This window comes from Sparus aurata, chromosome 2 (genome assembly GCF_900880675.1).
Source record: "Sparus aurata chromosome 2, fSpaAur1.1, whole genome shotgun sequence".
In the NCBI taxonomy this organism is placed as follows: Eukaryota; Metazoa; Chordata; class Actinopteri; order Spariformes; family Sparidae; genus Sparus; species Sparus aurata.
In genome coordinates, this window is record NC_044188.1 from 32490745 (window position 1) to 32516120 (window position 25376).

At 40.6% G+C, this 25376-nt stretch overlaps 1 protein-coding gene across 3 annotated transcripts in view; it reads right to left on the bottom strand.

Annotated features, from left to right (window-relative positions):
• The window catches only part of bcas3 (BCAS3 microtubule associated cell migration factor), a 366198-nt gene that overhangs the window by 29833 nt on the left and 310989 nt on the right, over positions 1–25376 (bottom strand). For all 3 annotated transcript variants that reach the window (XM_030407120.1, XM_030407111.1, XM_030407129.1), the window contains one exon: positions 7029–7205. In XM_030407120.1, coding sequence (XP_030262980.1) covers positions 7029–7205 — 177 coding nt within the window. The remainder of the gene's footprint in view (positions 1–7028; positions 7206–25376) is intronic.

Consider the following 25376-nt stretch of genomic DNA (forward strand, 5'->3'; position numbering starts at 1 on the left):
AAAAGTATGCTGAATGTTGTACAGAAGTTAATAAAAAGAGTACAACATAAATAGCGAGTGATGAGTGTTTTATGAGGTCACAGTAACCTTGTTCTTTGATCTTTGACAATTAAAATCAAATCAGCTCATCCCTGAGTCCAATTTAAAATTTGTGCCAAATTCTAAGAAATTTGTTACTGAGATATTGCGTTCACAATAACATGATAGATGGACAGCAACCTGAAAAATGATGCCTACAGAGGCATATAAAATAATTTTCAGTGCTTGAAGCATTCAGCATCAGTAAAACTCAGCAGCAATAATGTTCATTAACAATGTTCCAATTATATTTTTGCCAGTTTCAAAAGCACACAAAGAGGGAGTAGCTAAGTGGGATGACGTACCAATTACCTCGAGTACAGACAGGACTTGTGGGCTTGACCGGGTGTGTGCAAGACACACAGACTCCACTTTGTTCAAGGTGATAACCACACAAAAAGCCTAAAACAGTTTAGTTATGTAATTATCATTTATTCAGTTTTGTCGAATGAAGTGTTGTCCTCAAGACCTGTTAGCAGATTTCCCATGGCCCACTATTAAAGCACCTGTGAATAACCTGGATATATTAATTTGCCAAAACATCAAGCTGCTCGTCTCCATGGAAGTTGGCGTGTTCTGTTCATTTCCCCAACACACAGTACCACAAAAGACTTAATTTACACATGGCTTTTATTTGCCAGACAAATGCATCCATTCTGAACTAAAGTGAACTTGTGCATTTTTGTAACTTTTGTGGTATATAAATGTGCGTGCTAAGTTTAAATATCAACTAATGACAGTTTCTAAACCAAAAGCCACTGGCACTTAGCTGCAAACACCCATATCAGTCAACACTGTTCTAAACTGAACTGCGCTGAATCAAACAAAAACATTTCAATGTAATCATAAAGAGCAGCACATGCTTTTATGATGACATTGGTTTGAATGTTTGGAATACATCCAAACCCCCCAACCTTTATTACTGGTAGAAAATATTCATACCAACAGCCATTAGCCAATTTTGTTGAACTGTTGGTGCAGGGTGTAGACAGCCCTGTAAGTCATAGGTACAAAGTGGAAATCCTATGAAAATAAAACAGAGATGACTCATTTAGCTGCTATTTATGACTGATTAACATGACTACAAAGTTATTCAACTGATTAAAAAGTTTTTATTTCCTGCAAAAAACACATGGTGTCTCATATCTCCATAATATTTTTGTAAACAGACAGACCTCTCCAATCATGTGGGGATATCTCTTGCTTTACCGTGGCAATTCTTGTATTATCAGAATGCCAGTTATAATTTATCTGATGGCGACAGAAGAACATGGACGCTCGCAAGCACGCAATCCATCAAGTCATCAAATAAAGAACTGATTTATTACCTAGCCACAAAAGACGCTAAGAGAGATGTCATATGCCATGAAGTGGGGGAATGCAAGATTGAACTGCATCAAAATGTGTTACTGTCATGCAGAAATCGGCAGTAACAATGTAACATTAGCTAGAAAGCCAGTAGGCTACCATGATATCACCTAACTAGTAGTGATTGTTTCATGCTTGCTATAAAGAAAAAGGACCATGATCAATGAAAAAACAGAGAGTTCTCATGATCCTGAAGTGTGAATCTGAAATATCTCCATTCGGATGGTCATGTAGCCATACCCCTCTATCCCAACAGGAATTGGGACACTTACCCCGAAGCACAAAACGGAGAGGTAGGGCTCAGTGGTAGGGGCAAGGGGTGTATTGGGATTTAAACTAATTGATACTATGGCAAGAAGCACTCAGCACTGAAGATGGAGACAAAATAAAAATACCCTACCACTTTAAAAATGCATATTGTGAAATGATATGATGCAAGTAGCTGACATAAAAGGGTTATTGTTCCTCAGCTTGAGTGCCTCTCAGCTGAGATACACCAGGTCGTGTTGAGCACTAGTCCACTCTCCATATGGCTTCAATGGAATTTATGTTGGGCAGGCACCAATAAGGCAAATCTTGTTAGCAACATTATATCATTGGAGCCAAATCTAATTACATCCCCAGTGTGTTTTAGTCGTCAGTGACTCTCCCCCTCCTCTTTTTCATCTTCTGTTCTCTCTCTCTCACTCTGTCCATCCGTCCATCTCTCTATGTGAGTGTCACCTGCCCTCCGAGCTGGCGACGCTGGGTCTCGGCCTAAGCGTGAGAGCCCCATTACCCTGACTGGGGGCTTTGTTTTCCCTGTGAATCTGCAAGAGTGTGTGTCTGTATATGTGTGTGTGTGTGTGTGTGTGTTGGAGAAGAATGTCAGAGAGACTGTGATTTGTTACATCAGCAAGCATTCCAGTCCAGAGATCTTCTGAGTGTGCGAGTGGACACGGAGAGAGAAAAATGTCTTGTTTGTTGTTATGTTTTCATCCAAATCTATTTTTGTAAATTATCACGAAGCAAATTGGTTTTGTAGATGAAAAAACGTGATACATAGCAGACAAATAACTAATGAGACTCAGTTGAAGCAGATTGTGTATAAGAGTTTGCAGAGAATTCACTCAACAGTTGCATGGAAACATATGACAGAGAAAATAAATAAGAGGAATGTCTATAGGTGAAGTGTGAGTGTGTGTGTGTGTGTGTGTGCATGCGTGTTTGCAATCAGGTTCACGGTCTATGTTAGCGGCTCCACTGTGCTGTGTTTTGTGAGACCCGGGGCCACAGCACCCAGCAAATGGAGACACTGAGCAAGATACCATCTGCCTCTGCCCATCTAAGTCTCACGCCAAGGCTCACAAACACAAACACACACACACACACACACACACACACACACACACACACACACCTCAATTCACAACGAAAACAGTTGCAGTGCATATATATATATATATTAACATGGAAATCCCAGCAACTGTGAGTAATTAATTGAATGCTACAAAAACTGATTGTTGTTGTGTTCACAAGGAATGAGAAATAAACCAAACAAACATGAAATGCCTGGTGCTCCACAGCACTTAGTGCTCATTTATTACCTCCAGCAAGGCGGTTATGTTTCCAACCATGTCCGTTTGTTTGTTGGTTGGTTGGTTGGTTTGTAGGCAGGATCGCACAAAAACATCTTCACAGATTTCCACAAAACTTGGATGGAGGACGGGTTTCAGCCAAGAAAAAACCTTGTGCATTTATTTTGTGGGTCTGCATTAAGACACAGATTCAGGATTTTATTTCTCACTTTCTTTAAAATTGAGAGAATATCTTAGTTCATTTCTCAGGGAATAATGCATGGATCTTGATGAAGAAAGTAAGGCGTACTTAGGTGGCGGCTATCTATGAGTGAGTACAAAAGGGGACTGTTGGGTGGAGGTATGTGTTCTACCGAGTCCCATTAGAGTTCATCTATTAAAGTGCCATCATAGTTTTTTGGTCTTATGTGTGATTGTGGATGGGGCACTTGTGCACCCATTGAATTTAGCTTTAACAATAGTAATGTTTAAGAATATGAGTTCTTATTGTTCTGGCTACATTGAACCCTTAATTCATGCTGATTGTTCATGGAGCTGATGTGCAGTGGAATATAATTTTTGACTGGTTTCACCTGCAGCGCACACATGGTGGAGGGTTGTGTGAGTCGGAGGCATAACAATGAACGAGAACTTTCATTTTTGGCATCGTGTCTTCAGTTCAGACCCAGACCCAGCTGCACTGTATTAAACTTAAACTTTTCACAGAATTTGTGTAACATGGGTACATTAGCATCTACAGACTACAGTAAGTTTGATAAGGCTGCTATAGTTGTTCAATGCTGACAGGGTGGTCAGGGACCGAAGGTGAAAGCCAGCTGGAGACATTTCCTGTAATAGGTAGCTTTATACAACAGAACGATGAAACTTTATGGACCATCTCAGTATAAAGGGGCCACACATATCTCACGACAAATAAATAGAGGACCGAGCCCTTTTGATGCATCTCGGTGGCACGTATGTACCACTGCTCTCACTCCTGATGCAACCAGATTCACTGATTACAGTGGAAGTGTAGTTTTGCAGCAACAGCACCATGAAATGATCTGCATATGTTTTCAATAGAGTCTACCTGTTACTCTGGTGCATTCAGATTTGATCTTGAATCGGACACTGACTGCCAGCGTCTCTTATGTTAATATCTTTAAGTTCCCTGACAGACTGGACATGTGTCTGCTGGAGTTCATTTCTGTGTGACTGTGTAGGACTAAAGTCAAAATATTTTTTCCATCCAACCTTTTCCTTTCTGCTGCAGTCTTTTCCTGGTGAAGACACACGACCGGCAATCTTTACAATGTGCTCTCCTGTATGTATGAATTGCAAAAATTAAAATCTTTGTATGAATAATTAAAAAAAAATCAACATCAACATTAACATTTAATTACATATTTGTCTAACTAGAGTTATGTTACCATCCCTAATTCATGTAAAATACACTATTGTTGATATTTATGTTGGTGTATATAGTTTTTATTACCTTGTTCATTCAGATTTGAGATGTGTATTATGTATTTTGTATCTATGAGTCACTCTATACCAATTCAACTCCCAGATGTCTTGAATTTTCTCGAAAAATGAATGTATAAACTTCCAATTTGTTCACCTGACCTTGCAAAATCCTATAACTTTACTTTATAGGATTGGATTTCAACCCAATCCAATGAAAAATAAGGTGAGGCTTGGAAGACACATAGAAAGAGTCACAAAAATGATTAAATGTTGCTTTGAGTTTCAAATAAAAAAAATAACTTATAAGTTATTGAAGTACAACTATAAGTTTTGCAATTAACGTTCCCGTTCCCTGCATGGCATCAAAAAGCTCTATATTAACAGTTAGTTAATAATAATTAGTTCTTATTCATTTTCTGTAAAACAGCAATCGGACCACCATGGGACACTGAAACCTATGATGTCTGTGTGGAATCTGATCAAAATGTCTTAGTAGGAGAACTTATTATCAGGGGTTGTTCCAGCCATGCAGACAGTTTTTGGGAGGTTTTTTCATGTGGTGCTTACAGCACTGACAAAATTAGATAAAAAAAACCCTAACTAAAGTCAATGATCAGGATAAGCGTCCTTACTATTGTAAATAATCAATAGAATACACTGGCACATGTTTTTGTAGGGACCGTTTCTTTGATGGAAGGTTGTTCCAAAGAAAAGTGATGACAGGGAGTTGGAAGATCTTTAAATGTGGGCAAATCTGCATGGCTGAATACCACTATGTTCCCGAAGACAGGGTGAACCAACCCTTTAAGATCTTCTAATAGAACAAGTATTGATATTGAACAGTTGTTTAATGAACAAGCAATAAAACAAACTGTATCTATCCGTCATACTGTAACCAAATTGATAACACTGACCCAGCCAAGTCTCTTTTTTAATAAAACTACCATCAAAGGCACTCTCCGCCTTAGAGCCGACACAGGGACATTTCCTATATGTTACAAGTGCTGTGCTATTAGATTAGCCTAGAGAGACTGAGGCCTATCTGTCTTTATGAATGGATGGAGGAACCAACAAGTCCATCACATTCCCAGTGGATGATGTCTTCACCACAGCTCAAGGCGCAGCAAAAAGTGTGTGTGTGCGTGTCTGTGTGTGTGCATCACGGGTTTATTTTGATGTGATGTGATCAGTAATGAATTTTGTGTTGCACGAAGGGGGGGCTGATGGCGGTCAAGATGCAATGCGGGGGATGGGGGGCAGGAATAAGAGGCGACTGACTACTGGTGTCCGGGAGTCTCCAACATGTAATCTAATGAAGAAACACAGAGAGAGAGGGTGGTGGTGGTCGTGGTACGGGCAGTAAAAAAGAGTGATGAGGAGAGAGAGAGAAAGAGAGAGAAAGAGAGGCTTCAAATGAGGTTAAGTCCTCACAGAGGAAGAAAAAGACAGAGGGGGACTGGACTGGATAGAGCTGGGGATGGTTGGGGGGGTGATAGTCGATGCTAAATCCATTAGGGCCTAGTGACCCCCCACTCTACCCCTACCCCAACACCCTCCCCACCACACCCCACTCCTGTGGTTGCCTCTGTGGAGCTCCCCTCCCCTTGCCTCCCCCCACCCCCAACACACACACACACACACACACACACACACACACACACACACACACACACATTTAAATCAAAGGAACTCTTGTTCACTTAAGGAGGGGGGAAAGAGAAAGAGAGAGCACTGCCGCTTCCTAAACGAGTTAACCATTTGGACTGTCAGGGCCAACGGCATGTCTGCTGCACACACACGCACGCACGCATGCACACATGCACACGCACACACACACAATGAAGCACACACACACACACACACACACAGGCAGGAAGCCTCAAAGTAAAGCAAGGTATGCGCAGACATGCCAGAACCGAGCACACACACACACACACACACACACACACACAGCACGAGAGAGACAACCAGAGCATCTTTGCTAGTGGAGGGCTAATCCATCACTGGACCTTGAACTGGCAGCACTGTATGCTGGTTAATGCCACAGTGAGGAAGTAAGACTACCTAACAAGACACTTTGCTGCACTGGACACATTTATAATGGGCTTTATAACCAAAAAACAGTGACCCACATCACCAATGATGAGTGTAGTCTGTGTGTGGAAGGTTCAGGACACACTCTGCTACAAGATCTACTTGTGTTACATGTAAGTTACCATACTCAGATGTATAAAGCTTCTGATGGAATTATTTTGCATTACAGTAGATGTAAAGCCACATCTTCAAGTCATTTCCTTAACATTCACACTTACAGACATTATTAAGGCTGTACATTTTTTTCCCCAAGTCTGGTTTCTGTTTCTGAATCCTGTCCTTAGCAACAATAATTGACGTACTCTAAGACAAGAGATGAGACTGTCTTTTATGGATGGTAAGACTGCAACAACAGTTTGTGAAGATAGCACAGAAGTTTCAGGTAAGTGGACATGTGTTTATGCATGCGTGCATGTCTATGTATATTTGTGGAATGTATTTGTGCATTGTCCATTCTCCACTAACCTGTAGCAGATCCTACTATATCTCTGGATGGCGACTCAGACATTGCATCGGCGAGTCTCTCCCGGAGGCCTTCGTCAGTGGCGTCTGCTGAGCCAATGTTGTGCCGTGGCACGCCAAAGCTTTCCGGCCAGCTACCACATACTTCCAGCAGGGTCACGCCACGCCCATCAAATGCACCTATAAGGCAAACACAGAGTTTTGATTACAAAATGGATTGAGGGATGCATAATATTTCTTAAACATAATTTCCATTATGATATGAAATGAACAACGCAATAGAAGCAACTTTGAGTAACTGCAAACTCCTATTTTGTATGAAGTGTACGTAAGAAATATTCCACAGGTAAGAACACTCTTACAGTGTTGGTTATATGTTATTCACACTGGAGATGTAGATAAGCTGTACTAACTCTCTTCTGAGCTCCCTGCATCAGCACAACATATCATACAATACACTTTAGGACATCAACCCAATGATGTACCAATTTTAATATATTTTTACTCAAAGCCAATGTTTCATTGTGCCATTCCCTTATTGTTTTGAAAAGCTCAATTTCCTTTTCAATTAAAATAATATCAAATTGTCACACATAGTTTTAAAATGGAAACTGATCATTAGAAAACCCTGTGCGATTATGCCACTACATCTGGAGATTGTTGGACTGATTAAAGAAACTGACAGGCTGGAATGGCTAGATGCAAAAAACAAACTCCTCAGTTGTTCTGAGTCCTACATGGACTTTTCCATTTGGGAAATTGCTAAGAAATGGAAGATCTCATCCAACAATGTGTACTACTCACTTCAAAGAACAGGTACACAAGTGAGCAAGAGGAAAAGCAATCAGAGTCCCTAGTTTGAGAAACAGAGGCATAACAGGTCATCAGCAGTAAAGAGGCAACTCAAGGATGCTCGCCTTCTAGGCAGAACAGCAAAGGAAGAGCCGTATTTTAGACTGGCTAAAAAAAGAACACCAACATTGGAAATGTTTAGAAACACTAGAAAAAGTGTTGCGGACAGATAAACCTAGATTTGAGGTGTTTGGATTACATAGACCATTTGTGAGATACAGAAAAAATGAAAAGATGCTTGACACTTTCGTTGGGTGATCCCAGACTTTTGAGCGGTAGCGTATGTGTGCCAAGTTATATTTCTTGAGAACCACTCTTCTAAAACCTCAGTGTAGAAATCAAGTGACACCCACGTATTCTCAGTGACTGCTGGCTGAGTAAGCAGCAGTAGTCATCTGCGTTAGTGTACAACATTGATAAAGAGGTCATTAGTATGATTAAAGGGATCTTGTGTGTTGTCATCATGGAGAAAACATAAGGCTAAGAGGACATTCAGAAAATTTGAATATTCCAAATATGTCAATAAAAATGTACATTTGCAGAAAATGCATAGATTTTAAGTCTTAAATGTTTTGTTGTGTAACCATAGTAATTGTCACAGAGCTGCTGACATGGCAGAATACTGATCTGCTGATACAGTATTTTCACAGCAGCTTCACTCCATTTTCAACAGTGTTGAGTACATTTGGTTGAACTTGTTCTGCCTAAAAAGTGAATTTTACTGGCTTGTCTTTTTTTAGAAATAAATACAGTGTATCTTCATTTACACCACATCATAAATGAATTTACTACACACCAGTTCCACTGAAGTACACTGGATCAGCTGGTTTATAGTCACTAACACACACATGTAACAAACAACTTGTGAGCACAACACAATCTTCATGCCTGTCAAACCAAATCCACACAGACCTGCACTGCACCTTAATCTTTACCCCTGTCTGTCTGCTGTAATTTCTGCAATCACAGAGATCTTGCTTGTTGGAGCCAGAGAGTCTGCAACCTGTGATGTGTGTGTGTGTTTGTATTTGTGTGTGTGTGTGTGTGTGTGTGTTTGTGACAAGCCAGCCAGGCAGGCATGCACACACTGAATCAACTGGTTTATTCTATTAGTGTGTTCATTTGACTTGAGGTGATAGAGGCTGAAAGGGATGATTTCATGGTGATGTTAGTTAAATGTGCCTTTGACTCAGCACTCTGGTAAACAAATAACAAAAACATGACCTAACTGCTTCACTGTCTCGTGATCAACATCAGTTCAGTTCTCCATAGCAAACAAATATTAATTCCCAACTTGTCAAAAATGGCAGCGGCCTTCAAATTATGACGTGGTGGTAAGGGTCCGTGGTTCAGTTAGCAGCAATAGAACTTAGAAAACTTAGAAAACTTAGAAACATAGGGCCTCTGAAAAGGCTGCTGTATTGGACACAGTGGGAGTGAGAACGTGCTGGCATATCAGCATCCTTCTCCTCATTAACACAAATGTTGTGTTGTGATGTTTGTGAGAGCTGGTGTTGCACAGAAAATGATTGAGTCAAACAAGCAAACAATCTCCATGATATAATTTTAACTACAATTGTCCTACAACCCTGCACATGAGGGGCATCACATCTTGGAGAAACAAATGGGGAAATTCTCAGTCAGGTGTAACTGGAACATATTTAGCCTAGCTTAGCAGAGGAAGGGGAAAGAGCTAGCCTAGCTCCCAAAAATAATAATATGGCTTTCAACAACTCCATGGCTGTCTGACTTAGATGTGTACAAACAGAAATGTAAAAGGAGCCATTGTGGACCTGTATATTTTCTGGATTGATTCCATCCCCTAGACGTGGCTCCGAGTTTTTTAGCAGATTATTCAGTATCAATCAGTGGATATCGGACTTTTGCTCTGCATGTGAGTTTGGTTTCATTAATAACTTTGATACATTCTGGAAAAGGACTGATCTATTCTGGCTGGACAACTTCCACCTCAACATCAAAGGTCTCACTGCACTAGCCTCCCACATTACCACACATCTCCCCTGTCCCACAGATTGAGGCCACAAGTCCACCTCCATCTCCACCTCCATCTCCATCTCCACTTCACACCCTGCACACAGTCATTACAAACAACAGACCACTACACATCCACCGTCCCATTACACCTCCCTGCCCTACCTGTCATAACCTGAAACCTGAAATGCTCATTGAGTCGACCTGACAACATCTGCTGTAGACAGAGAGGCTCTGCCCAGCAATGCTCTCCAGCTCCTCTGGGATCCCGAGGTTGTTCCCAGGCCAGGGGGGATGTATGTATAATCCCTCCAGTGAGTTCTTGGTCTGTCCTGGGGTCTGCTCAAAGTTGGTTGGGACTAGTAAACCTCCAAAGGAAGGCGCCAAGAAGAAATCCTAATCAGATGCCCAAACCACCTCAGCTGGCTCCTTTCAACCCATAGGTGCAGTGGCTTTACCCCAAGCTAATTGATAACTGCCCACAGCATTTTTAGAATCATCAAACTTGTATAACAAAACTTGAAAGGACACTTTTGTCAGGTTCTTTCTCTATCTCAGTCAAGTGGCCTAACTCAGGACCGTCACTCTTGTGGGTATCAGCAAAACTCCAGTAAGAAGGCAGACAGGTTGACGTCAAAGGAAAAAGTGAGGACAGAAGGGATAGAAGACATCCTCTTTTCCTGGAAAGAGTAGCATCTGTGTGCAAAATCTGTGTCTGTGTGTGTATCTCTGTGCATTCTGGAGGTTCACAAAAACATGAAGGGATAGACATTGAGTGGTAAAATTAAGGTTGAGGGAGTTTCTGGCTCTAACAAAATTCAAAAGATAAATTTAATCATTTATCTATTTATTTGACAATGTCATAATTTCCTACATTAAATTAATGGTGTCGGAGAAAATTAATTTCATATCACATTATTGCATACATTATTAAATGTCACGAAGGCCGAGCTGAATGTGCTTCAATCCTATCATCGTACACAACTTCCCCCACACACACTAGGACTTGTGTGGATAGCTTTGAAAAGGTTGATTCGATGAAATTTTAAAATATGTAAGCATGTAATACCTTTGCCAAATGGTCAGCTGGAGGTTTAAGCATGTTTATAAGCAATGAGCCACACTTCACTCTGTAACACTAAGCTGTTGTGTCCAGATGGGCCTTTACAGCTACACAATTTCAATTCAGCCTTCACAAGGGCACATACACCCACACATCCCAGTTATTCAGCATTAAATCAACCACTGCGCAGGACATCATAACGTCATATCACCTCTCAGGCAAAACACAACGTTGGTTTTTGACACACACACACACACACACGCAGACACACACACACACACACACACACACACACACACACACCCACACACACACACAGACACACACACACACCATACACACATACAACACACGCCTAACAGGCTCTCATGGCTGGCTTTGATGGAAGGCCTGCTGGCACTAAAGGAGAATCCTTTGAAAAATCAATCCAGCACACACACTGCTGGCTTCTGAAGTGCAGCAAAGTTATCAAGAAGCTAAGCCACTGTGTTTAAGAGAGTGCGTGTGTGTGTTTGTATGCTTTGGAGGTCAGTCAGTGTTATCACAGTAGGGAGCATGGAGGCCCGTGCAGCTTCTCGCCCCAGCATTAGCACCTGTCACTGGCCTGCAGCGGAGCTGAGATTGTCCAGGCCTCAGGGCATACACACACACACACACACACACACACACACACACACACACACACACACACACACACACACACACACACACACACACACACACACGTACACACACAGTAGTCTGTTCCCTGATAGCCAGTGAGCCAGGCAGATCAAAGGTTTTGACAGCGGTGGCTTTTCTGGATGATAACAGCGAAGCAGAAGGTTAGGAAGAGCTTTAGGTTTATCAGACCAGGCTTTGACCAATATGGGTATTTGAAGGCTGATACTGATAGCTGTGGACTCAAACTACCCATGTTTTTGAGAAGTGTGGATTAAACTGTATGGTCATTTTTAAGGATGTACTTTGTGGTGCTTTTATCTTGTCCCTCCAACTTATATCAATGAGGATGGACAAAAAAACAGAAACCCCTCATACTATACTAGAGTTAAAATAGAGTAAAACAGTTCAGTACAGTACACTGCTGCCATTGTCTAGGCATTAATATTTATGTTTGATCCTTCTCTTTATTTGTTATTGATCTTGAGCTCATTGGCAGGCTCATAAGTTCACCCTTACAATTCTTGTTAAAGTTCTGTATTCTCATTTTATCCACATATTAAGGCCTCTGAAAACCAAATATGTTTTTTCTTCGGAATTTGCAGCACAATCAAAAAAAAAATTATTAAAAAAGAAAAAAGAAATACAATCTCATATTGTGACAAACATGTTTTCACAGTGACACCAAAACTTTTATTGATCAATATTTTTTTTGGGAACAGGTTCAATTTTCCGCATTTCTTTCACAATGGCCAAAAAGCCTTTAGAGGGTTGCTCATCACTATTCAGAACCAGTAAAAGAAAGAAAAGTGTGACCAAACAAACTACTGACCATGATCTTGTCTGACTATCTGACTATCTGCTGATCCAGGTACAATTTGGATGAATGATATGACGTGATGAACCAGTAGGTTCTTTTTCTTGTTCAAGAAGTAAGAGGATCACAACGCATCTTCATAATAATGACTGAACTTATCTTTCAATGTGTTTCTGCACAGATTAAGTACTGTATATATTCTCCACCATCTCTTTCATTGAAATCCCACTGGTGTGATGGAGCATGTGTCTCTTCCTGGCATCCAAATGTGTTTACTGACTTTATATTTTTAATTTCTCCCAGTAAATCTTTGGAAATGTGAGGATGTAATGTTGGCAGGATGATGGAGAATCAGAACACACGCCCTAGATTGTTTTTTTCCCCCTCCATCATGTTAAAACCCGACGGGATTAAAAGCCACTCTCCACCCAGCTGCTAGTCCCCACATACTGGCCCTACTTATCCCTCCAGGCAGTGCTACTTTCCTTAAAGATTTAATCACACTGCAGCGGGATGTTTGTGTGTATATGTGTGTGTACCTTTGCAACAGGAGCTTAGGATAAATGCACATCACAATCACCTCTCAAACTCACACATACTAGTATCAATGCTTTACCAAAACACTGTGGTCATTGAATTTGCTCATGTTCACCGAGCTTCTATTTCTTCAGTCGATAAAAGTTCCAGATAAAACTCTGCAGCAATTTTTTGCAGCAAAATTTGCATCGTAAAATACACTTCAAGCTGTAATGAATCTTCTGCTCACCATATCATCATTATGATAAAACATTAATCCACTATGAGGTTCAACAGCATTCTTGTCTTTCTATTTAGATCGTATTAGCATATTTTGGCATGATAACTTTGACAGGTCAGTAGTTGTTAAGAAAATGCTTTTACTTCAAGAGCTGCTGCTGGGTATTCATCATAGAAGACACTGTCCAGGTAAGTAGCTCAGCTGTAACCTCATGTCAAACTGACAAATCGCTGCCAGATCTACTATAATTTCTGTCAATTTCTAACCCTTACATAATGTTATATTTAATGTAGGCATGATGTTTTTGTAAAGGAACACCAATGCACGTAACATAAAAGATGATATCTCTGATTCTCCCTCATTAACACTGAAAAAATACCAGCTGTCAATCCAGCAATGTTGTGTACAATGCTAAATCAGTGGAATACTTTCTTGGCAAGTCCACATTTGATCTTGCTTAAGGACAAGCCTCAGTAAAACATAGAGAGACAGAGATTCAGGGTAAAACACAAAAAATGTTCTTGCACAAGGCCCATTGAACATTGGAGCTGTTCATTAGGGCCCCTACTGGACCAACACTGAACATTTGATTCAGCTTATTTTCTTAATTTTTACCAATGGTTGACCAAATGTCCTTTTTTCCTCTTGGTAAAATAACCTTTTATGCAATCCAGCATACTTTCAACCCAATGTGAGCTGGTGGCCACAGTGCACTATTATGTAGCAACTGTACAATGTCTCTAAGAAATGGTACACAAGGAAACTTTAACTGTACAGCTTGTTTAGAAATAGACTAGCCCTCTAAAAAACAAAATCATGTCCTAATAATTTCACACTGCCAACACGCACGCACGCACGCACGCACGCACGCACACGCACACGCACACACACACACACGCACACACACACACACACACACACACCGGCACGCAGGTAAGGGTATAATGCTCTAAGGCCTCATGCCACTGTTTCTGGGTTACCTATGCAGTTAAGACTCTAATGCCTGGTTAATGCTAATTCAATTAGGCTTTAGTGCGAGGGGCCTGATCGAACTAATTCCTTTATTATGGGTGCTGTATAACATGTAATGGTGCATGTATGTGTGTGTGAAAGAGAGTGTACCTGAGTGGTGTTACTGGGAAGTCAGGCACTGGGAAAACAGGAACAGTCTGTTACTAACAAACAGATCGTAAATCAGTTGGTCGGTCAGTTGGGAACTACTATTACGAGTTTATTAGGCAAACCTCTAAAACAGTGGTCCTCAATAGACGGCCCCCGGGCCGCATGCGGCCCGCCGGCCTCCTGTTTGTGGCCCCCGAACTGTTATTCCTTCACCATTTGTTTTGGTTGGATCAGCACGTGTACACCGGGACTTGTCTCCATGCCAACGATACACAGACAGCTGGGTCACTGACTGCTGCGAGTGCAACTTTTAAGTTTCACTTTCGTTTTTGGAGCAGTTCGCGTATTCACATTTTGCCGGAGGTAAGAGATTGAAAATGGCGTGTTTCCAAGTAAACTGCTACAACAAAGCGGACAGTGAAAATCAGCAACTCTGAGAAATTGGAAATTAAAATTTGCTTTCATTCTCCCTCCAACCAGGACAAGACCCATGGATCTGACAGTGCAACAGTAACAAATACTTGGCCTTACATAGTTTAACATTTAACCTAGTCTCATCATGTAATTTCACTAAGAGTGTAATGGACGGGGAGTTTCTCCCGGCAAACACCCTTTCACTCACGGTGCCAAAATTTTTATCATCCTTGTTAAAACTCAACTCCATTTAATCACAGAACAAATGACATGAATTAACCCACAACCATCTTACATATTATCTTATTCACAAACATATTCACAAACCATAATTACATCAACACCAACAGAATACCCAAGAGTCATTGCGCCACAGTCCACAAGGTGCATTACAATATGCCAGGAAAAGCTGTGATGAAGATTTCCAATTTGAAACGGCATTATGAGACGAAGCATAGGAATTTTGAAGAGACATTTCCTCAAAATTCAGAGATAAGCACAACACATATAAATGCACTGAAATCGTCATATCAAGCTGCAAGCAGGATGCTTGTCACATCTATGTCACAATGAAATAAAATAATACATGACTGAAGTGATGGACACAATGTTTGAAGGCAATCAAAAAGAGGAAATATTCAACTATGCATTTTAATTTATGTTAAAATGGAAATTACATTTTATTTTAGTTTGTATTTTGTTGTCTTGAATGAAAAGGACATTTTGCTTTGAATATTACAGTATTATTGCATGTGGCCTGACCGACCTCAATACATGGACCTCTGAGTCATTGAAAAAAATCTTTGTGGCCCTTTAAGATTTGTATTTGAGTACCCCTGCTCTAAAATCTGTGGTCCAATACAACAGCTTTGCAACAAACCCTGTATTTGTGAGAGGATAATACTTATGATGTTTAGTGTTTAAGTTAGGACTGCATCTGAGAGACGTCAACACAACTCTGCCTCACCTTTATGATTTGTTATTTGATGAAAGACAGAGGTAAAAGCGATGACCATAATGACAAGTTGGTGACAAACAGATGCTACCTTGAAACTCATGAATAATCCATTACTTTGTCTTCGCAAGGCAGGCATGACAAAGAAAGTTTGAGAACTACTATGTTAAAGGCCTGTTTTTCTCCACTTTTTAGGGCAATGGATGATAGAGTGGGTCCCTTCTTTATTGCAAACGTGATTTACATCCTACTGCTGGTTATTCCGCTGACTGAGAGTTGTTCAAAGTAATGCCGGAAATAGAGCACTGCACCAACAAAGACAGTGAAGTAGAAGGCTGGTAGATGGATGGAAGGAAATGCAGACAAACACTGAATGTAAACTAAAACTCTGGTTATAAGAAAACTCCAAAGGGTATGTGTTAAATCAGGGGAAATATTGTGGTTTTATTTCAACTTTGACCAAATTAGCATTTTCTAGGTCTGCATGATGTATCGCTACAGCATGCAACTTGCGATGTGTGCATGAGCAAAAGTAACATCACAGGACATGTCAAGTAACGCAAATGAGCTCAATCAAGTCATTTTCAAACTTTTTTGTGCTTGGACGTCTTCCACAAGTAATCTACAAGAGAATTCTGAAATACCTTAATTTACAGTTTTTGAACACACAGAGCTATGACCCAAGAGGATTGAACTCAGGGACAAGTCTTTCACACACACACACACACACACACACACTCACAGCCACACCAATACTGAATTGGGTTGTTGCCTTTTTGTTGTTGCAGCAATTTTTTGGAGACGTATATTTTATTGTTGCTTGCTATTTCCTGTATTGTTTTGGTTTGACTGGGCCATTTTCTTTCTACTGTACAATATCTTGTGATTTTATAATTCCTATATTTGTTCATATTGCATACAGGATATATCACAGCAAAGATGATTTTTTCGCTACTGTACGACTCTAGTATGTTCTGTATCATGTCAAGGTCATTCAGTAACCATAACAAAGTGTTTTGAGCAATTCATTTGAATCATGTCTAAAATAATAAAAATGTTAAATTATAGCTTAGTAGCCAAGAGTTTGTAGGAAAAAAGTGAACAGTGAATATTTTGCAAGTATGTTCAGAACATGGATGTTGTGTGTTGCTGTGAACAATGGCCAATAAAAATGTTTTCATGTTATGTTGATAATCTGAGTGGCATCTTTCACTTTTTTTACCAAGTGTATTTGCTACTGTAGATGAAATCTATAGAAACAGGACTGGACCCAAACACTTTAACCCAGTCATGCATGGTGTCCACTACAGTGGACAGATATTCAAAACCACTTTTAACCATTTAGGTAGGAGTATCATGTCCCAACCACCAGGTGGTAGATCCCCAAAGCCTTGCCCACAATTACAGCTGATTATTATCTTCATATCGCTGTGTCTTTTTGAGATAGAACATAACAAATAAATTCAAAATGGCGGCGGGAAGACGAGATGCACCATGAACCTCAGGAACTACTGTCAAAACTTCCTTTTCTACCAAATCAGAGAGTTAAAAAAACGTAATAATTATAGTAATAATAAGAAAAAAAACCTTTTCATCTCCGTCTCCAGTGGATATTTTTTTTTTAAATTGGGATTTAATTTACATTTGAAAAATATTATTAAAAAGCAATATTAAATAGTATTCAGAATTCAACGAAATATAGGTGCATTTTATCTAAATATAGGCCCTATAGGCAGAAAATAACCTAGGTGCATTAAGACCACTGGAGTGTACAGATTTATTTTCAGTCACTGAAAAAAATAGTATAAGAAAACTAATATCAAAATGTGGTTAAAAGTAATTCTAACAATTTTTTTAATATTGTTATTACCTACAATAAAAGGATTTAACAGTTATTCCTGAAATGACTTTTTATACGGCTGATGCATGGGGTCTGCTGCAGTGGACATTTATGTACATCCTTTACAATAACATACCATATAAAAACATTGCAACTTATAATTTTGTAATTTGATAGTTCATGCATGAAAAGGTTAATTCTACAAAGAAAACATCCATTTTCCTTTAGTCTTATTTCATGCAGCTGTGGACAGGGAGAACCTCCATCATATCAATGTTAGATGGCATTGAAAGGTCAGTGTGTGCTTTGTTCATCCGTCGAATGCTTTACTGTATATACAGTATATCCCAGGATGGTGCTAATGCAGAGCATTCATTCATTCATACTCTACCACAATGAGACAATTCACATGTTATATAGATAACTTCACAAAAACACACTTTTAATAGACTTTCACTTGCACACACACTCCTGTGCCTGTGCTGTGAACCCGTACTGACATCCCTTCAGGCTGTGTGTGTCTCTATGTGTGTATCAGAGAGACAGAGAGCGAGAGAGAGTGTCTCTGATATCCTCAGGGAAACACTGAGAGTGCTAGCTAGCTGGCGGAGTAGGTTTGTGGTGCAGTGTTAGTGTTAATGGAGATGTAAGCTCACAGGATTAGCACCCATAGGTAGGTATGTGTGTATGTGTGTGTGTTCCTGACAGGCAGGGCCTTTCTTTCATTACATTAAGGCCAGTGCTTCTAAATCATTTACTCCCTTTGCAGTCTCAGTGGTGTCGGCTAAGTGTTAGTAATCCCCATCAATACCAGGGTCTGCCTCAGGGCACTTTACTCACTACCACACACACACTAACACTTGTGCATGTATATACACTCACACACCAAAACATATGGCATTCAGATATGAAGACGCATTAACCTGTACACAGTTAATTGCAGTCTGTAGACTACACCGACACACACACACACACACACACACAGACACACACGCACACACACTTACCACCCACTAAGCTAATTCAAGGCATGTCAAATTAGACAGCACTATTAGGCTTAATGCTTTAACAGCAAGCTATGGCTTGTATGTGTCTGTCTCAGCACCATGCCATCCCACATTCACACAGAAAGACACACAGACACACAGACACACAGACACACACACACACACACACTCTCACAGATATGCACACAAACAATGGTTTCCTTGAAGCCTCAGCCTAACCTTAATATTTATGTTCAAACCCTAAACTCCTAAATGGACTGCCATGTATTCCTAGACTAAAGTGCAGTTTTCTCACATCCACCAACATTTCTGAAGTTACTTTGGCCCTATGATGGAAAGACGTTGATGTGGTCACTCACCAGACACTGAGATAAAATATCACCTAATAATACAAATACATAACAAAATAATACAAAACAATAGAATGAAAGTTCTAAAAATAGTATAAAGTGCTGATTTACTTTGGTTGCGATAACATGCTGCAAGAGGGTTTAACATGTACTCATAGAGCTAAAGTTACATCCAGTACCTACTGTTTTCCTTGCTAAAAAAATCAATGACATGAACAGGACAAGTTCAGAATTTTGGTTGAGTTGGCATGGAATGACCCATTCACTAATCAACCTACATTATCCTGCATGTTACTCACGCCCAAATTTCTAATAAAAGCCAATTAACACATCTATTTTGTTTCTCACTTTTATTTCTTTATCAAAATACGTTCTCTCACATTGCCAATAGAGTGACTTTTATTTTTGCAATTCTGGAAATATTGATCCAACAGCATTCAGTGATGATTTTTGATACTAGACTGCTTCCAAGAGATCCATAAAGAAGAGGTTTTTCACTTTCGTGTGGAATAACATGTCTGGCCTGCACAGAGCTCTGACCTCAGACCTATTCAACAGATTTTAGAATTAACTGGAACACTGGACTACAAGCCAGCCCAGCATCAGTGTTGGACCTCACTGATGCTCATGTGGCTAGTAGAAAGCAGCAAATGAATGCCCATGTCTTGGAATAATATTCCTCAAGAATAGTGTCTATAGATTCTTCACTGGAAAATATAAACCTTTAAAACTCATAAAAACATTAACATCGGCAGTGAAGATTTCTGCACTTACAATGTATCAAGATGGTTGAAGAATAATGAGGGCATGACAATGGCAAGGCTGTTGTATATATGAAACGTACATATGTGTCCTATTTGCATGTCCTTCATTACAGTATATAGCCACAGAGTGATACTTGTGCCATATGCTTGCGTGCCACTACCCTGTGCTGATGGTGCACAGCACATACATCCTCATGTTTGCACACACAGATCAGGTAAACACACATGGGCTGTGTGTGTCTGCATGTGTTTTCTTGGGGGCTGATTATGCTGGTTTGTTAGATCAAGTGGTGTGCAAACATGCAGTGATGTGGGCACCTGAGAGAAGATGAATCCTGAGAGGGCTTGCACGAACATCCACAACAACACATCAAACTATATACAACAGATTTTAAGCACAGTGTTAACAATAGTCCAAGAGTAATAGTATGTCATAATATGTGAACAGTCTGTCTGTTTTATTTTGAACAGTCTGTCTGTTTTATTTTGAACAGTCTGTCTGCTTTATATTGGAGGTTGCATGTATATACTGTATATATCTCGACAATAAAGCCATTCAAAAGGAAAATTTACGCTTGAGGGATTGGTAGAGAGTCATAATCTAAAGTTTAAGGCCACTGACCAAGATGCTGCATTTGATGAACTGGGAGAGAGAACGTGTTATCTGGTCACACAAGATCTCAGACTAAGACTTTTCTAATATTGACAAGCAGCAACAGTGTGGTCAAACAGTTCAAGCTTCAAGTACCAACATCAGCACTTAAAATGCAACATTTTAATCGTTTATCAGTGTCGTATTCAGGAACTTGCATGAATATGGTTTTCACCTGGATAAAAGAAAACCTGGTAGGCCAGAGAAGACCTGGTACAGGAAAAAAAAAGGTGATTGGAAGATAATCAATTCTGTTAAACATTAAAGAGGGAAATAAAGAGAATAGGAGACAGTAAGTACAATTGATGCAGACGATTCGAGATGCTTTTGCATTTAAAAAAAAGTTCAGGGTATGTAAGAAAGACTGTCACTCATTCAAGCTGACTGCAAATTAACACAGTAGCAGAAGGAAAAGTAATTCAATATGCTGATAGAAAACAGCTGACAGTTTTTAGGGAACTTACTGTATCAACGTGCTTGTTTTTTACAATGACACTTATACATTTAAACACACAGTAGTTCTTAGCAATTTTAGATCAAATCAGCAGACAGCCTGTTACGCTGGCATGTATTGTCCCTTGCTCTAGATGTCTTTTGATGGTGCTGCTGCACTAATGAATGTCTCAGGAAAAGAGGGTGTGGAGGTGAAAAGAAAAGGGAAATTAAAGTTGCCTTGGAAAAGATCTCTGCCTGGTCCTGTTGTTGGTTTCCAGAGGGCATTAATAATGAGCTACAGGGGACCCTGATTGCAAAAGGGCCATAGATTTAACACTAAACAGACCCCTGAAAGGGTGTGTTTGCTGACAAATGAGCAGGCATGCTCTGACAGCCTTTGTGTATAAACTATATTTGTACTTGAACTGTATATGACGTATGCATGATCCTGAAGAGTGTCTTGTGTTTTTGCTCACATGAAGTTAAATTCTTTTCAGGTAAAAGTATGCATATTTGGTAGGTTCAACACTGCCTCACAGAGCAGACCTCTGCGTTCTAACCACATTTTGAGAATCACATGAACGTATGTCTATGGGTAGCTAGGTCTAATGTGCAGAGAAATTAAAAGGGCTGACATCTGACTGAAAAACTAAGCAGTGGCTTCAGTTCTTTAAAGCTATGAAATAGATGGAGATGTCTGTCATTTGCTTGATATAACTGTGATCCAATTGTGTGTTATTAGCGAAATGATTTTGTGTTTCCTGAAGATGAAACTCAGCCCCTCTTTTATTTCATTTGGGATTGAAATATACAGGGTTCAAAATGTACAGCTCAATGGCTACCTAACAACTATTTTTGATCCTTGTCTGTTGATGATATGACATCATACTAGGCACTTTATCAACTTAATGAATAAAATCCATTTGTTCAACAGTTTTTTGAAATGTTTGATACATTCTGAAAACTACAGCTCAGTTAAACAGCCAAAGTCAGCGTCATAATTTTCCTACACCCAGAGTCATCACAGAACGGGTACAAAGCATCTTTCATCTGGTCAGAGACGTGGCGCCCACACAGCTAAAACTCCCTTCTGGGCGCTAGACATTGTTTTCCATCAAACCAAAACAAAGATTGGGGAGTGTACACTTCACGGTGCTAGCATGGCCAGCTAATTGATTTCAGGCCAGATCATGTTGCTGTGTAATGGAGCAGGCTAACGTGATGATGAAGCTGGGATGGTCATGGTGATGACTTTCACAGGGACTCCAGCCTCATTTGTTTGTTTGACAGGCTGCAGGGGTGTGTGTGTGCACGTGTGTTTCTCCATTTGGCATAAAGGATATGGATTAAGCTATAGAGGTGACAGATGATATGTTTACAGGAGAATGTTTGCTTTCTGCAGAATATTCAATTACAGCGTTTGTGTGTGTCACCGCCCGTGAATATATATGTGTGTGAGAAAGACGGAGTGTGTGCATGCCTCGTCCTCTGTGTGTGTTAGAGAGCCCTTATCAATCACACAGAATTTGCTCACTTCCTTACTCACTGTCCGTCTCTTGCCTCAATCTAACCCCCACAGTCCTTCACTCCTTTTTTTTTTCTGGGAAGTGCTCCAATCCAAATCTAAACTGCTGCTGTCAACTGTTTACTGGGGTTGCAACACAGCACAAATAAATACCTTAGTGTTATTTACAAAACAGACCTATTCATATACAATGCTGCCCCCAAACCCCAACCCTCGTAAAAGCCAGGATTGAGTGGTGAAGGGAGGGGGTCAGTTGATAGTACTTAACACTGAAGCGGTAGCGTGACGTGGCATGGCGTCCTGTGATGTCACAAGACTGTCCTTACATGTAAAAAAAGCAGAACTAGCCATTCATTCAAACGCCTGAAATGAACTATGGTGATGTTTAAAATACAGAAAGCAATCCTTGACTTCAACAACCCTTTGCGGTGTGTTGTTTAAGGTACCAGTGGACAAAGAAAAAGGATCTAGGAGGGCCAGTTTGACCAGCATATGCAGAGTGAAAGATCGTATGATCACAGAAATCAAAAGTGTCGCCATAGGTGTTACAAATGTCACACTAAGGCAAAACTCAATAATCAATTGAAAAACCGTGCTACTATCCTAATATTTAGACAGTCTCTCTCTGTAGGGAAATAGTTCTACCCATGACAGGCTTTCTCACCTCTAAACATGCGGCCAATCGTTGCAAGTAATGGGTTCAAATGTTGGATTGCCAATTTCACGAAGTTACAGAACATTTTGGACATAATCCTTCATAATTCCGATGTCAGACGTGTGGGGGGGGCAAGGGGTGACCATGTGACAAGTAGTTCTGTTGAAGTATACTGATGTCCTTCCCCTAACTTTCAACATTACCTAACCCCAACTTGTCGTTTTCTTATCTTAACCTAACTTTGACATAGGAGTCTGCTGATCATTTTAATCTCTTCCCATCTGCCGTGGCTGCCAGGCTGAACAGATACAAGGTGGTGCATGCTGTGACATGCTGTGTGAACAGTGGTGATGAATATTGTACCGTGCCTGGATTCCTCTCAGGGGGGTAAACGAAGAGGATTCCCAAAGCCACAGCCTCATGTTCCTGGAAATCCTCCACAATCCTATTGGATCTTAACGCCCTGCCTCGCCTAATGTGTCCCTAAGCTGGCCTTATCACACCATAGAGAGAGCCAAAGGGGTTAGACTGGGAGATGTACATTGTGCATTGACGTTGCTAGCAGGTTCAGCTTCTGTAACATCTAAAACTTTTGCCCCTGTTCTACAAAAAGATCACATGTTTCACATATGCTTGATACTGCACTGTAACCATAGGCAGCAAGATGAGAATGAGAATGAATCAGAGGCAGGAAAGTGGGGGTGGACAGAGGAGAGGAGATCATTCGATCGAGATATGATATAGCTTTGGGGGTTGTGGGTGAACCGATAGGAGATATATAAGCATAGAAGGGAGATAGAGATACCATATAGGTCGGTGGGTTTGGGGGGGACCTAGAGAGAGATAGATAGAGAACAGAGACTAGATAAGCTGGTACAGAGAGAAGAGCGAGGAGCGAGTATAGGGACAGAGAGGAAAGAGAGAGATGGAGGGTATATTGTCCAGAGAGATATAGATGATTAGAGATATGGACATATATCAGAGAGTACGACGCTAGCTATCAGGGACAGCTAGAGATAAGAAGGGAGAAGAAACAGCCAGCTGAGGTGGAGAGAAACGCATTATACAACAGCCAAGCCTACTCCACTAGCCTCTTCATTCTAAGCGAATAAATCCTCCATTATCGTGTCTCTCTCTTGGGTCTGAATGCAAGCATCTTACAGGGAATTAATCGCATTGGACGGAAGGGAGGGGGGAGCCCATTTCATTTCCTCATCAACTTTGGGAGAATTGTATTGGAAGCCAAGCAGCCACCTGGGAATGCCCTCCTGTCCTCTTTCCTCTCATCTCCTTGTTTTTGCCTCTCCACAGCCATTTGTCTGCGCTGTCTATTGCAGGCCAGGCCTCGCTCTCCTTCTTGTCTGTTCAGACCTCTCTGTCCTTTTTCTGCTGCTGAGTTTCAAGCCAAAGTCAAGCTCGATGCCTGAAAACACTTTGACGTTAAGTGTCACTGTACAGTTTACAAGTCGTTTGGCTCAACAACTAAAGTCTGTTGTGTGGCTTGTGAGTCATCAGCTTGAATCCCTCAACCAGTTTGGACACCATGGAGCAGAAACGGAGAAATGAGTCCACTGGTAGGAGTGTGTGGTTTCAGCTCTGCGTAAGAACTTGTCAGGCTGCATGACTATGAATCTGACGAGAGCTGTAAAAGTCAACTTTAAAAAAGGTGTGCGTGAAAAGTGTGTGTGCATGTGTGTGTGACCAGCTCGTGGCAGGCCAAGCCTCCTCAGGCCTCTAAACAAGCACTATAAATTCACTCTCCACTTACCTGCAGTAAAAATGTCAGGAGCGAGGCTTTTATTGGGCCACACACACACACACGCGCACGAAACACCAAACTCACTTAGAAGTCACTAAATACGCACACCCTCGCTTTTTCTAAACACATACACCAAAGCCTTTTGCTCCCTGTCTATCTTGCCATCTTCCATAACAGTTGAGCAGCTCTACATTGATATTGACTGACATGCGGAGGGAGGTAGCGATTTCAGCTAACGACTAGCCAAATAGATCGTACAACAACTCTGCTTATACCCACAACCCCCCAACAGACCGAAAAGCTGAAATTGATAAAAAAATAATGCAAAATGCACATTTAACGTGAGGAATACCATCTTTATCAGAAGGATTTTTCTTGACAATGTTTCTTCCAAAGATAGACCTAGAATTAAAATGACCACTGGGATCATTATCATTTCACAGTGTAGTCAAGTTTCACATATGCTTCCAAAAGTATTTCATACAATACAAGAAGTGGCCATATTTTTTGGTAAGTTAACATCAATTTAAACGCACAAAATGTCATTCCTGCAGTCATGGGGTCTCTCTATCAAGAGTCAAGAAGGTGTAGAGAGTCGATACAGAGCCAGACCTACTGGAGGAACAAACACCTGGAGTCACATCAGATTCTGCTCTGATATGGAGATGTGCACTGACAGGATGGGAGGACAGAGATGACTTTTTAACTTCTAGGATTAAACATGGATTTATT